This window comes from Syngnathus typhle, linkage group LG2, assembly GCF_033458585.1.
Source record: "Syngnathus typhle isolate RoL2023-S1 ecotype Sweden linkage group LG2, RoL_Styp_1.0, whole genome shotgun sequence".
In the NCBI taxonomy this organism is placed as follows: domain Eukaryota; kingdom Metazoa; phylum Chordata; class Actinopteri; order Syngnathiformes; family Syngnathidae; genus Syngnathus; species Syngnathus typhle.
Genome location: NC_083739.1, coordinates 17,600,430 through 17,616,363, shown reverse-complemented (window position 1 = coordinate 17,616,363; position 15,934 = coordinate 17,600,430). Strand labels below are relative to the sequence as shown.

At 38.5% G+C, this 15,934-nt stretch overlaps 1 protein-coding gene across 1 annotated transcript; it reads right to left on the bottom strand.

Moving 5' to 3' along the window:
* Positions 1 to 67: 67 nt before the first annotated feature.
* On the bottom strand, positions 68 to 15,103 carry calcrl2 (calcitonin receptor-like 2). Its single transcript, XM_061271364.1, has 13 exons — positions 14,951 to 15,103; positions 6,353 to 6,410; positions 5,803 to 5,962; positions 4,855 to 4,962; positions 4,667 to 4,779; positions 4,453 to 4,544; positions 3,966 to 4,095; positions 3,731 to 3,884; positions 2,879 to 2,939; positions 2,505 to 2,571; positions 2,103 to 2,321; positions 1,791 to 1,832; positions 68 to 1,065 (listed from the first exon to the last, which is right to left on the bottom strand). The coding sequence occupies exons 2-13, from the start codon at positions 6,404 to 6,406 to the stop codon at positions 787 to 789; spliced, it is 1,479 nt and encodes a 492-aa protein (XP_061127348.1). The 5' UTR covers positions 6,407 to 6,410; positions 14,951 to 15,103; the 3' UTR covers positions 68 to 786.
* Between the last annotated feature and the right edge of the window lie 831 nt (positions 15,104 to 15,934).

Genomic DNA, 15,934 nt, shown 5'->3' with positions numbered 1-15,934 from the left:
TACTTGAGTTTGATATTCTGAAGAATGTTGTCGATATTCTGAATAATAAGATTCACAGTAGACCAAGTAGTTCCTCAGATATATGCAACCTATGGAGTTTTTATTTTTCCCAACTAGTCCACCCATCCATCCATGAAATGAGAAATAAATCAAAGATTCTACAGCCACATATTGTACATTAACTTAATATAAGTACGACAAAATAATATACATTGTGTATTTAACAGTGTATACATGTGCGTAAATCGAAGCTGTTATCACAAAATGTATGCTTGTTTTGCAAGTGCTCTAATAATAGGTAGACTATGATAGACTATGAACGAGTCTATTTTTATACAATTATACATTTCATTCATAATTCATTCCAATTATAAACCGCAATATCTTTCTGAAGTATTCTGTGTCAAATCGATTATTTGGATTATGTATTTGATAAATTATGATTGCTATTATGCTAGATTTGGGCTGGATATTGTGTGCTTTTGTTCGCTGTGCAATTTACACGGGTGTTGATTCAAGTGGAGCTGAGGACGGGCTCCGATAGTAAAAAAAGAAAAAGGTTTGAAGAAAAAGGTGCTGCTATTTAGATGCAATTAGATGCTTGGAATAAATAGCAAGGAATTGGAATTACAGACGACGAACTGAAAAACCGACTTGCATACATGGGGCACGCGGGAGAAAAATCAAAGGACTTTAAATGCGCTTCATGTTCCAAAAATAATACAGGATACTTTTTTTTTCTTAAACAAAAAAAAACAAAAACAAATAGATACCCCTTCTGCTATGTCACATTTCAGTGAGGTGCGGCTTGTTGAGCACATCCACCTCCCCATTGGTGCACTCCACACTTCTCCCTGGCTGCTTCCCGGACAGGAAGCCAGCGTCCTCGCCGCTTTTCCAATGCGTATCAGGCTGTTCCATGCTGACGGTGGTGCGACTGGTCTCTGTAATTGATGAGTTGTGGTGGTAGCTGAAGTGGCTGTTGCTAACGGGGGTCTCTCCCCAGCCCGTCTTACCCCACGCCAATTTCCACTGGGCCCATTTCCTCTGCAGTGCCGTTTGGGCCTTATGGTGACAACAAAACAGTGGTGACACTCAAAATTTAATAATAATAATAACAACAAAAATAGAATAGTAAAGAATAAAAAGGCATCTAAATAGACAATTGAGAGCCAAGTTGCTTGACGACCAGAGGTATGACCTCAAGGATATTGTGTATTGTCGTTTCAAGCATAGTGCACTTTATTTGCTTCGGCAGATGTCCAAATTGTCCATCCATTCCGTTCTGTACCGCTTGTCCACACGGGGGTCGCGGGTGTGCTGGAGCCTATCCCAGCAGTCATTGGGCAGTAGGCGGGGGACACCCTGAACCGGTTGCCAGCCAATCGCAGGGCACACAGAGACGAACAACCATCTGCACTCGCACTCACACCTAGGGGCAATTTGGAGTGCTCAATTGGCCTACCAAGCATGTTTTGGAATGTGGGAGGAAACCGGAGTGCCCCGAGAAAGCCCACGTAGGCACGGGTAGAGCATGCAAACAGGGAAGATCGGAGGTGGAATCAAACCAGCACCCTCCTAGCTGTGAGGCGGACGTGCTAACCAGTGCACCAACGAGCCGAGAAATCATATTAAACGGACAAATTAGCATGACCACACAATGGTCCAATTGTTTTCACCGAAGACCACAAGAATGAAGACATTGACGCTCACCCCACAAAAATCAATATACTCGACAAAGAGCGAGAGTCCAACTAATGCCGACTTTGTGTCTTGTATTGTTAACATACCTCACTATTGCAGAAACATAATATAATTGCCACCAGGAGTCCCTGTAAAATAAAAAGATCAACATGAAGAATAGCGACAATTTACAAAGTGGCTCTGAAGTACATGATGTAAAAGACATCATAAATCAACAATAAAGCTGAAGTTAATGCTCGAGTTTAATGAAAGACATTTTGAAGACCTTCTCCCTAATAATCTCAGCAGTAACCCAAATAGCGGCAGTGAGAAGTAAATAATATACACTAAACAAATACTATTACATTTTTCTTGTTTAATTTTCACTTTTGAAATGGCAATGGTTTTATGGTTCTTACCTGGAAATGACAGAAGATATTTATAAAGAAATCATATATGGCCCGGCTGATGCGCCCTTCTGGCCTCCAGGGAACAAGAATGAACTGGACTCCGAGCAGAGGGACAAGGATAAGCGTGGCTCTCACGGCCTTCATGTAGGTTGTGGACTCGGCACAGTGGGTCTCCTTAAGCTTGGTGATCAGAACCCGCAAAATGTTCAGGAGGAAGAACAAGTTTACCTGCAGATAGAAGAAAGGTGGATGAGCAAGCAATTAGTACAATATTATAGTGCTCAACTTTGAGTGACACATATATCAATTCAACATGTTAGTTGCAGCATTGGATCTCTTTGCAGCGCAACAGAATGTCCACGTGGACCTAATCAAGTATCTGCTGAGAGGATACTGTAATCAATTGCTCACCAGCAGCGCTGCTTGGATGGGTCCATGAATGATGTAAAGCAGGTAAGTGTTTGAGTTGATCCAACACCTGAGACGCATACAGAATTAGTTAATCGTTCCATAATAAAGCACGGGAACGGGGGTTGACCTAACCTCTAATCCACTTTAATGCTAAGGATACTTTCACTTAATCCCAAACCCTAAAACAAAGGCATACTAACCTATTGACTTCACCCTAACCTCATCGTGAACCCTAAACCAAATCCAAAGTGTCTTTCCAAAACAAATACCTAATCCAAAAACCTAACCTAATACCTAACCTGCTATTAATCCCAACCCACACATACATGACCTCATCCATAACCCATGATGACATCACTACCCTGGTCACTTACTTATCATTAAAGAAGAGCCCACGAGCAACAGCATAGGTGATGGCAGGAATGATGGGAAAGCCTGACGATAGAGACACACATCAGACTTCTCTTCCAGTATGCACATCAAAATAGTCATTAAGCACACTTTTACAGTTGGAAAGGCAATAGGAAGAAGTAACAAAAGGATTCCATTCTACCCCTTGTTCTATATACATTTTGACGACTGTATTTTGTATCAATACAATGATAGCTTATTCATATAATGTATCCCAAGCAAACGAAAAAAAATCCCCGTCTATACTCACATCAAATTGCATTTACACGTGCGTACAAAGGTTGGCATGAAGGAATTGACAATAAAGATGACTCTGACTCTGATACCTCATGCATATGCACACATCCTAACACATTTAAAAATTAGGGATGGGTAAGTACTAATAGTAGGTATAGCATTGAGCCTTTACAACCTTCTTTTGAGCTATCAGGTACTCTTGGATATTAGGAGGCATGGAGGTTACCACTACCAGTTACCAATACTTAAAAGAAGAAAAATTTGAAATTGACTAAGTCTTCCTTGGTGGTAGTCTGACACATTAGTGAATCATCATCTGTGTCAGAAAAATGGTCTTTGTTGAAAATGTCATTGGGTTAAATGATTTTAATCAAAAATGTAATCAGTACACCCCCCATCCCCCTTTTTTTTGTTTTTTTAAACAAAAGTACTAGAGATCTTGGTAACCGGTTATCGGTGAGTACTCAGCGAGTACTGGTATCACTGTAAACATGTGGTAGCCAGCACTTTGACAGGTGCGATTTTAGACACGTAATACAAAGTCCATCTAATGACGTGATGATGTCGACGGTACTTACCCCACCCCAAGACATAGTACCAGAAGAGCTTCTGCTCTCCCACAAAGACGGCCACGATAATGAGCGTGTGAAGGTAGATGCCCTCGCACAGCATCCAGAAGTAGTTTGAGGTCAACGTGTATTGGGTGAGCACAGCCAACACTTTACAGCTCATCTACCAGGGGAGAAGGTGTGAATTCTAATACTAAAATCACCACAGACAATTTCTTTCATTATTACGGTGTGGTGAACTCACAGGGTTGCTTGTGTTTATGGCCTGGTTGTTGGCAACTGTCAGAGAGAGCCACATGATGGTTACAATCGAGTTGAAAATGAAGGAGAGGAACATGTTCTTATGGAGGGAGATTCTCTGGCAGCTAAGACTCCTGAAAAAAAGGCAAAGGTGTAACATTCTTAATAATGGGTGTATTCAAATTCTGTAGATATACACATTTTTCATTCCCAAAAAGTGTTTATGTTTATACAGTGGATCCTCGACTGATGAACAAAGCATTCCACATTTTCATTCATTTCCATTCACCCAGTTTCTCATTGGAAAAAGAAATAGAGTGGAAAAAGAAATACATCTGTGTGTCAAATCATTGCAATCGTAATTATTATACCACCAGCTATGGTCCCTGACGAGTTTATTTACTCGGATTTGAATGTCTTTTGACAACATTACCCTGACAAATAAAATGCCTTGCAGATGACTGCATGGATATTGAAAAAAATTCACTCACTTGAAATAAGAGAAGATGACGAGGCAAATGATGAGGGAGACAATGGAGAGGCCATGTCCCACCATGGCCAGGTAGTACAGACTGATGGCAAACTGTACAAAACAAGTAAGAACCAACCTCAATTGAAGTTATTTTCAGACAAGCTTCCCAATAAATTTTCCTTACAGTTTTTCATTGTACCCCTAAGAAAGAGATTTGAGTGTATTATGTTCACCTTGAGTTTGTCCTTAGTGTAGAACGTACATTGCGTGTAGTTGGACCACACTCTGTTGCTGTCTGGGTGGTGGAACCACTGTCCATCAGGGTAACAAACTTTGGTAACTTTTTCTGTTGAACAAGATGGTAGAATTGACTTTGCAAGATTGAATAATTGTTTTTGTATTGACCTTGTCCTGGCCTTACCAGCAGGGTCAAAATCGTGGAAGTATTCAGGGCACATCTGTATGACCGTCCCTGGAGACGAATCCCCCCAACACAGCCAGCCGTCCCATGTGCGGTTGCAGTAATTACCTGCAGAGGGCAGTAGATACAAGAAGTACGGGAACATATGAGGCCTGGAAAGGATTCCTCCACTCTATTGGAATGAAACAAAAGGAATACTACAACCAATGCGTTGAGACAATATAACAATGGTTAATTGTTTGAAATTTGCCACGAATGTTGTAAAGTTCACTTCAATGTTTGAAGCCTTGACCTCAGAGTACCTCACACAAATGACTGAAATGGTGGATGATTGGATATGGTAATTTGTGAACATGGTTTGAAAAATGAAAACTCAATTGTTACCGTGAATAGAGAGCTAACAAATGCATGCGGCATAGTCACGCAGATAGATAAGAATTTAAACATTTAAAACTCCCCGTCATATAAATTAACTCTGCAAAATACTGTCGATCGTATTGTCCAACAATAGCCGGAAGCCCGGTAGTAGCAAGCTGCCCAGCAGCTTGCTGGGAAACCGATCACGAAATACCATTCCAAAGGGGGATTAGAAGCAAGCAGCTGTAAAAAGCAGCTCCACCAGACAAAGGCCAAGTTTCCTTTCTTTCATACTCACATCCTCTTTCTTTGCAGCAACCGCAGTACAGTATGTACGTATATCTGAATGAATTACTAAAGCACCAAAACACAAAAGGGCGTCTGAGGGGAATGAGAGATGACTCTGTGTACTTTGAAATGACACACGTGGCCACTTTGCTTTCTCTTTTCATGGTTTTGCCGACCTCAGTCTGTCAGATGCTGGTCGACTCCTGATTCGTTTCGAATTTTCCCATTGTAAATATAAAGAATATAAATACATAGTAGAGACATTTTTACATTCTTATCCAACAAGTTAAATAAACACATCACCTTCTTCTGCTCGTGGTGGATCGCGGATTATCTTCAGGTAGCACTCGAACTGCGCAGCCAGGATCTGGTGACGCGTCGCTCCAAGGACTGTGGATATGTTGCCCAAATTCTCTTGCTGGTCATCCGCAGTCATGTATTCCACATCATCGCACCATGTAACCTGGATAGTGGTCAAGATTCATTTCAGGAAGATCCACCCTCTCTCAAACGATTCATTTCCAATTTCATCTGACTCACTTAATTGTTGTATCATACAATAAATATTAAACTGAACTACCACTGAAAATTAATTGTTTTTTATTGTCATCAAAATGGATGCTCACATAGATATATACAAGACCAATTCATATGATTTTTTTTATTTTACAATGATCGCTCCAATATTTTGGATTTCATAGACGTCGTAAGCTGTTGCCTATGAAATTTGCTCCATTTTGTTTTTTTAACTACTACTTTTTTTCCCCCACTGATTTTTGAAAGAGCTCCAGACCTCATCAAACAAGGTGAGCGGGCAACATCCACAATCAGTCACTTGGTTTAGTGTACTTACCTCTGAGCCCAGCAACAGTGCAAATATCAGTGAGAGGGTTCTGCTCCGCCACATGTCACTGAAGGAACAACAAAATACATTAGAAGCCATCATGTGTGGTCTTCGCGTTTATGCTTTGTTCATCTATCAAGAAAAGAAGTCATGAGAAATACAAGAGGACAGCAAATTCCTGTCTATGACTGGTCATCATCTGAGAAAGAACAAATTCGATAGCAGGGTAGCATTTTTAACAACGAGGTCTTTCTTCCGTTGGAGCAGTTTTAAATCCTTAAGGGGAGAAAACAAACACCACATCATTGAATGTTTGGATGACCTGGCCAAAAAGTCAGTGTTTTATTTTGTTGTAAACTGAGTTCATGGGTGATTGTCCTTACTGTTTCCTGTAAATACATCTTTCAAGAAAAAAAGTATCTTTCAAGAAAACCATAATTGTGGGAATGTGACCTATGTACACCGAAACCGTAAAGGTCAAGCGCAATCTGTTCTTGGACACTGGTCGGCCAAGTTTACTCCAGTTTTTCCCAACAGTAGAATGGAAATTACGGGTGTGGCAAAAATGAATCGCAATTTGTTTGTGCATTTCTGTTATTTTGAAACAATGCAATTAATCATTTTAAATCTGATTAATCGTGTAATCGACAAAATCATTGACAGCTTAACGATTATTCAAATAATCGCGAGAAGCACTAATAAATAATGTAATTAATCATTTTAAATCGGATTAATCGAGTAATCGACAAAATAATTGACAGTTTAACAATTATTCACATAATCGTGAGAAGCACTAACAGCCCTATTGAAGGAAAATCCACATTTACAGTATTGACAAGTTAATTCCACCGCACACTTTTTTTTTTTTTAAACTTTAAGTCGTGCTTTTTTTTCCCCATTCTTTTACTTGTCCAAATTCATCACACTTCATTCTTCCATGCAGGAATTCTAACACATCTACACAAGTTGTATATACATACTTATAATTGTGGATTTCCTTTTCCAAATTTGTTGTTGATCAGCTATTTTCTAAGAATTCGGGGGGGTTTAAAATGTCCCTTGTAGACATGCAGATACACCTTGTTAATCAAGAATAAAGAACGCCTTGTACGTTACATAAACAGCTGCCAGTGGGAATGTGTTGTTCCAATTAAAACTCATAATGTCAAACACATTGTTCCTAGCAAATCTTCTGACCATAATTGTACCATGGCCAAGTACTTTGTATTGTGGGTTGCTCCTAAGGAAATAATTCCCTTTAATGGGAAGACGGCCTGTGTTTGGAGCAAGACAGACGGCTGATGTCTTCCGAGCATTCCTTTAAAGGAGCACACTTTTTGTACTTCCAATGTTTAGACTGAGAGTTACTGTCAAATAGAATGTGGGAACCACTGGTAGACATGTCACTGAGCAACACAGTTTTCGTAATACAAAACAAAAACATGTTAAGAAGTATAAATACACGATGGCTAGTTTGCAGTTCTGCTCTTCCCAAACTCTGACGTGGACAAAGATATACATTTGCAATCGTGTATTTATTGAAAAGTTGAAATTCTATCTATGGCAAGTTGGGCTCTGAGTGATTAATTTTTGAATCCCAAACTTGTTGAAGTTAATAATGACAATTTACTTGATCTGACTAGTACTAGTTTTGACCTGTTGCAGCTTTGGCAAATAATATGGAAAAAATTGAATGGAAATGTTCCACAGAAACAGAGCTTCAGGCATTCGACAGTTACTGGCAGAATTTGTCATAATAAAGTGGAGTAAATCGCTTCTACACGCTCTTGTTGTTCCCTTGGTTGTGAAGAGAAGAATGTGAGAAGGGAATAAAAAATACAGTAGTGGTCACCATATAATCTTTTCTTACCTGTGATCGTTAACAATGCTTAGATGACCCATTACGACACACTTGTCAAATAGGTTGTTTTCACATTTTAATATTAGTTTTACAGTTGTAATATAGTTAATACATTGCTTAGAAAGTGTTGATACAAAATTTGTTTTTTTTTAACCAAAGGTGGTTTATATTTCCATTATTTCCTATGGGGAGGGGGGGGGGGGCGTCTGTTTTTATTGCTCCAGTGGGGTTTTAAATGCTAACCATTGTGTATTTATTTAAGAAGATATGGACATCCCACATCCTTTAACCCTGCTTTAATAACCCCCACTGCACTCATGAGGTTGCGGGTCATGACGCAGGCTGATGGGAAATCCAAACATTGTTGTTTTGCTTTACCAGATTTAGGATTATTGAGACACGCACTGTCTGAAGTAGACGGCAAATGTATGGAAGAAGGCTTCCATGCCCATGTCTCCAGCCGTTGCATGAAGTTTCACATTGGACAGTCACTGTTATTTATTAAAAAAATATATTTTTTGCATGTTGCCATACATTTTAGCCTTTTACAACTTCACAGTTATGTAAACATCTATGCAGAACGAGACACTTGACGTGTTTTTTTTTTTCTTCCCACAGCAACTGCACTTCATTTTAGAAAATCAACACAGACTCAGGATGAGACTCACAAGTTGATTTTAAACCCAAGCCAAAATGAATAAATGCATGACTGCAATAATAAATAAATAAATAAATAAATAAATAAATAAATAAATAAATAAATAAGTAAGTAAGTAAGTAAGTAAGTAAGTAAGTAAGTAAGTAAGTAAGTAAATAAATAAATAAATAAATAAATAAATGCACTATATAGCGACATAGAAAACACCTTCAAATAGCGCTTATGTGCAATATTCTCAGTACATAAAAAAACACACATGTACAATACAGCTCACATAATGATGCTGTTTTTCACCTTTTTTTCAACTTCAACAATTTACAGTTTTTATGTCCAAACAGTAAGAGAGTTTATGTACTGTATGACTGAGGACTCTGTAAAGGAAGGATGAAGGTTCTGTAGGACACGATTATCTCCCATTCCGTCATCCTGTAACCACTTCCTCCTTTGACAATCCCATCACCAGGACAAACGTACACACGAACGCACACGCACGTATACGCACGCACACATAAACACACACAGGCACACACACACACACACACACACACACACACACACACACACACACACACACACACACACACACACACACACTCACACATAAACACTTCTATATAGGCCAACAGTTAAATATAAACCATTGTTACACACAAAGGGACATGGGGAGGATTTTCATCGAGTAGGAGACATTGGTCCATGATACTCAGCTGGGAGGGAGTTGATAGCTGTCAAACAGTGCAAACAGATGGGTCTCAAATGCACGACAGCACTCACATAAGATACGGCTAAATGAGCGAAAAAACAAAAAACGAAACCCAACAACCCTCAAGTAAAGCACATATGCTATGTACCTGACAAAAGTTCAAGACAGAATTGCTTTACAAAAGCAGCACTTCTTGCTACTGACTACCGTATTTTCCGGACTACAAGGCGCACCTTCAATGAATGGCCTATTTTTAAACTTTGTCCTTATATAAGGCGCACCGGACTATAAGGCGCACCATTAATGCATCATGTCAGATTTTTAGAGGTTTTTAGGTGCGCCTTATAGTCCGGAAAATACGGTAATTTGACACCAAAGCACGAGGTAACCCAGACACAGTGAGGTGCACTGATAGCTCATGTGATAAGTGGTGTGTGGTAACTTTAACGGTGGTTCAACATGAAAGGTACCATTGGACTTTAACTATTAACTCAATTTAAGGATCCTGAAAGTTTTGTGTGGGTTAGATTTTGCATCCTTTTTGCAAAGTAAACACACACACACTCACACACACACACAAATGTACCAATCAGAAACAGCCTCAGCGTGCTGGATAGAAATGAGGCTAACAGATATGGTTCCACTAAAAAAGCAGAATGCAATTCTCCGCGGTATGGTTTGGATTGTTATCTCCTGATAAGGATTACGTTTTCCCCATGGGTGTGTTAGTGATACCAAAAGAATAGCATGACATCATGACAGCTACACTAAGTGGAACTTGCCAATGAATTAAACAAAGATAGTGTGACACAACTATCCACAAATGTTGAACAGAGGAAACTTCTTGTCCGCCAACACAATTGCACAATCCCTGACCAGCTACACAAATTTTAGTACTGCCTGAGTTGCTGAGAACAGAATGCATATTTTACAGTTGTAACAAATGGAAAATCTGCTGGACCGAACAAACTGAAGTTCGAGACAAATAGTTTCGTTAACATATTTGCTGTTTATCCTAATAATCTTTTGCCTATGGGAAAAATGGGAAAGCTTCAGGGTGACTATTCCAGTAAATGCATTTAAAAGCAATTTGCCAGAGGACTGTGCAACTTCTGACTTGAGTCATTGTAATACTTGCTGGAACAACCTCTCCTCAAAAAGAACTATTTATTCATTTTTTACTGGCTGTTAAGCCTTGAAGTTTGCCAGCAATCTGTTCAGTCATCCTCCAACAGTAATGGTTTTAATGTGAGAAATTTCTTTTCTTTTTAATAGATTCAAGATTCAAGAGTTTTTATACTAGATAGAGTAATTCTCAAGACAATATGACTATTTTGTCTTTGCTACATTGCCCCTGGCTAGTCTGCTTCCTGGCTACAGCACAAGGCAATAGTCTGACGAGCTGTGAGTGAGTCCACCATTGTACTTGAGCTGTGACCTGGGTCCTAACCCATCTGAGGGGGTACACCCCAGATTGGTTCTCTGAAAGTCCAGGTCTTGATTATTAAAGGCCTTTAAACCTTTTGATAATAATTAAATGACCGTTAAGTATTTAACTTTGCTGTTACTACAGAACACTCACTTATGAAGGTTTCCCTGACTTTATTTGTCACAGGTCCGTTTCATATAATTATAACAATAATTGAAGGCCTGTTAAGTATTTAACTTCTAAATTTACTGTTACTACAGAACACTCACCTATGAAGGTTTCCCAGACTATTTGTCACGAATCTTTTTCAGATAATTATACTATATAAATGAAATGCAATTCAAAAGCACAATGAAAGACTTGACATAGCTATTTCTCAAAAATTATTTCTGGTGCTTCAAAAGAAGCAAAGTACATGAGAGACAGTGTTTACTGACCATTGTGGTGAAACAATAACAAATCAGAACTTTACAGATCTTACCCAATCCACTCTGGAATGCTGGTTGACCACCCAATTTGTCTGGATTTAGAAACAATTTGTCCCAAACTAAATCAACAAAACTAGAATAACAGTCAACTGGGCTGGCTAACGAGTAGCAAAAATATGCGTATAATTGACGCCCAATGAAATGCATTGGAGAGGAATAAATGAATACATTCCAACCCCCAAAATGATTCTAAAATGCTGTTATGACACCTTTTCTACAAAAACTGCTGGGGCGACTGGGGCGAAACCAATACCCAGATAAACAAACAAAACAGACTATAAACAAAATACTTTCTAAAACCATTAAAAAAAATATCCTTTACGATGCAATTTTACGGGGGCAAACCGCGAGAATAAATATTAATATCCAAAACGCTTTATTACTCATACACTATAACTGTCATACAAATGTAAAATGAAACAACCATTTGTACAAAACAATACAACTCAGTATTAATTCATAAAACAAACAAAAATAACGTCGCATTGTGCGTCCGAGTTGCTTTGCTAATGCGCCTAATCGAATGAAACACAAGAAAACAATGTGACAACTAAAGGGAACTCCCACAGAGCAAACATTGAGGAAATCCAGCGCACCCGGACAAACATCTCAATTATGGTCAGCATGACACCGAGTTCACCCCTAAACCTACTCCCTTTCCCCTCATCTAATCACACCGAGGTTATTCCCCAGTTTGCCCTTTGACAAATTCATGCGCTGTCTTGACTCCTTCTGGTCACTGTCGATTCCCAAATGTATCACAAGTATCTGGACAGCTGTTGGATTCCTAGGGATTTCTGAGCTATCATGCAAATTGGGAAGATTGTACAATTAAGGTTCAAGTATTTCTGCAGTTTAAATTTGGTCAATTGATTTGGTTGGACATGATTTGAAACGGAACATTGTGTATATTCAGTACTGCAGATGTAAAAAGCATAAAGTCAAATAAATTGTTTGTAAATTTCTAAGACATGCTTGCCCTGAGGCAAATATTTGGAGAACAGATTACCAAAAAGATTTATGCTGCTTTGGAAAACCCAGTAAGCACAGTGACCTCCATCATCTTTAAATTTAAGAAGTTCAGAACCAACAGGGCTCTTTCCAAAGCTGACCAACCAACTGAACTAAGCAATCAGTGGAGCAGTATCTTAATCAGAGAAGTGACCAAGAAACCATTGCTCATTTTGTCAGATCTCCAGCATTCCTCTGTGGAAAGAAGTGAAACCCTCTGCAGCAATCAGGTCTAAGAGTTCTGGTACACATAAGGATTTTTCAAATCTTAAAACATTTCTTTTATCTATTACAGACCACACACAAATGTGAATTCAGCAATGTTGAGAGACATCCTGGGTGAAAACCTGCTCCAGAGGGCTCCTAACCTCAAACTGAATGAACGGTTCATCTTTCAGGAGGTCAATGACCTTGAGCACAAGTAATTTTTCCATGATGTCATTGTAGCTTGTGTGTAAAATCATGAGGACATTTGAGATAATTCTTTAATGAGGCTGCAATATAAAAATAGGAAGGAGAAAACGCACTGTGAAAACGTTCTGTCTGCAGGCAGTCATTATAATTTGTGAAAGCAATGATATTGTTATACCACATGTCAGTGTTGCAATATTGTTATTTTAACAGTGTAACTTAGGCACATGTGTGCTCAAATTTACATTACAGAAACATTCACTTAAATCTCCTCTCAAATGTTACAACAAAGTGTATTTTTCATTCTAATCTTCCGTCAGATACTAGCTGCTATGTGAATTACAAGCTCTTAACTTAAATATTATTTCAATACTGAAAACTGAAAATCCTTGCAATCATTCCTGCCAGCTCTGACATCTCCGTTATTCTCCACAGCTTAGAGGGGGTAGTTGTGGGGAAATCATGGGGGTCTTGTGTTATGAAACAACGGTTCGCTCGGGAACAAGTGGGGAACTGGGATCAAAGTAGCAGCCAAAACTTCTATTAATACCCACAGAGCAACTTGGCAAATGCAGTCTGTTCTGCTCCGCCCAAAGTTACAGTGGGAAGTGGAAGCTTCCCACGAACAAGCGATCCCACGATCCCACGTAAAATGGGATTGATTGTAAGGGTGAGGACCTTTGGAAAAGCTGGAAAAAGGGATCACAGTCTTCCCAACAGAATGCTAACAACAGCACAGAAAATATTAAAACAACTATCGTTTGGCTGCCCCTGTCTAATGAGTAGTTTGTATTCAATACAGAATGTTGAAATTAAAGTGTATAGTACACTCCACAGCCCATCAAAGTTATTTGTTCTTGTCAGATCTCACTCCTGGCTGGGGCACACATTACGTCAACCTCTAGTTTGTCTTTCTAACAGCTGAGCCGGCGTGATGCCTGCATTGATCTATGGGGCATTTTTCAGAGCCCATATTCAACAAGTAATCGCACACGCGAATGTGCCAAAAGAATTATTAAAATTCCTTTATCTTCTTTGGTATACTCAAATGACATTTCTCATCTGGTCATCATTTCAATGTTACAAACCAATTCAGTTTTACATAACACACCATAGATTTACTGGTAATATGTAATTGAAAAACATCATTACAAGGGGTGTAAGAAAAAACGGTTCAAACTGGATTTTTTAAAATTTTAATTGACAAATCAAATCAAAACAATACTTTTGAAAAGTGTTACATTGTTGAATCGTATCGTACACTAAGTATCGAAAACCGCACACCCCTAATCGTTACAGTTGTTGTTTTACAATTCTATAATGTCACTTGGTCGAGCACGGCTCTTAACTAATGTCAAACATTTAATTGTACATTTGGTCATTCATTATTATTAGTTCCTGGTTAATATAGGTCACAAACATGAGAGGTGCAATTATGATTCCTTCTGTGCCATAGTGATAAACTGTGCAAACAAATTGCTTTATCTGCTTTAGGTGGATTATCACCAAATTTGTTGTAGCAAAACCACTACACACATTATCTTGCTTGATCCAAGTTGTTCTAGTTAGTCAATTAAGAGTTTGACATTCCTAAGTGTGCAAATGTATCAGGAATGTAAAAAAATCTTGCAACAGATGTGAAGGAACAGAGCAGCTTGGAATGCTACTCAAAGTAATAGACAAAACAAACGACAAAGTTCCAAAATTGTCATTTGTGAGAATATGCTACTTTGCAATTAGGCAGTTTAAGTTTGAGTTCAACAAGGTTTTAAATTATGTGCCAAGGAGCCAGCTAATTAATCAGATTGAACTTTATAAAGATAATTGTCTCACTTGCATAATATTCATCCTAAAACAGATCAGGCACAATTTGAGATGCTCATAATAACGTGAAAATCCTACAAATAGACTTTTCAACAAGCATGCGTAGTTCTTTGCGTGGCTGTTGTGCTGCAACTGTGGATAGTTGTTCCTTCCACACATTTAATCAAATTCATTGCAATAAGTTAATCCTAGAATAAAATAAGTTGAATATAGTTTACTTACGTTATGAACTGGCGAGTCGTCAAACGGACTTTTTTTTCCAAAATACACGTCCCCTCCAAGATGACAGTCTCATGCTGCCCTGTGACAACACTGACCAGCCCCAACCAGCACAGCACTCAAACAAGGCTCAGGAGCTCTTCGATCGTTTCCTGTTAGAACTTTCAGAGTAAATCAGACACTGTAGATGAAATCCAATAAAGATTTTATTGTTTTACCCGTTATTTCTAACTGGTAACATGCCGTTGACCCCAACTTTAAACACGACAGTACCGCACTAACGGTAATACCATAAGTAGATACGGTACCTAAATATAATAGTTGATGTAATCACAATTTTAGAGTTTGTGCAATGAAAACAAACATACAAACAAACTAAATCTTACCGATTTACTTAGAAAAGTCAACTGTCGTTCACAATGGACTATTTTGCAACTTGACACGAGAACTTAAAACGCAGTTGCGTACCACCGCAACGCTGTATGACACTGCCACCTGCCGGACTTTATAAATATTATTTTTAATATAAACTTTAATGGAACATAACATTTACAAATATAAGGACCATCTGTAGCATGACTATACTAGTGTATTATTTTCCAGTCGATTACTTGAACGGGGTCAAGATCACACCTCTTGCGCAGTTCACTTGTCCGTAATCATAATAAAATATATATTTTTTAAACACAAAATATTTTCGCAAGGTAATTTCCGCGTATGTTACAAAATACTTTTAGAATATATAAATGCAAAATAAGAATATGAATATCGATGCGTAGATAAAAAGCGCAGGCGTCTGTAGTCGTCGCGTACCGAATACTGAAAGCAGATTTCTTCTTATTGCATAGCAACAGAAGCGAAATCTAATTGGATGCAAGTACTGAAACAAACAAAGCAATTGAGTTTCTGACGATAGCTCTATAAATGCAGAAACATTTTAAAATCATATGCAGAAAAAAAAATGTTAATATTTTTTGTTTCTGACTT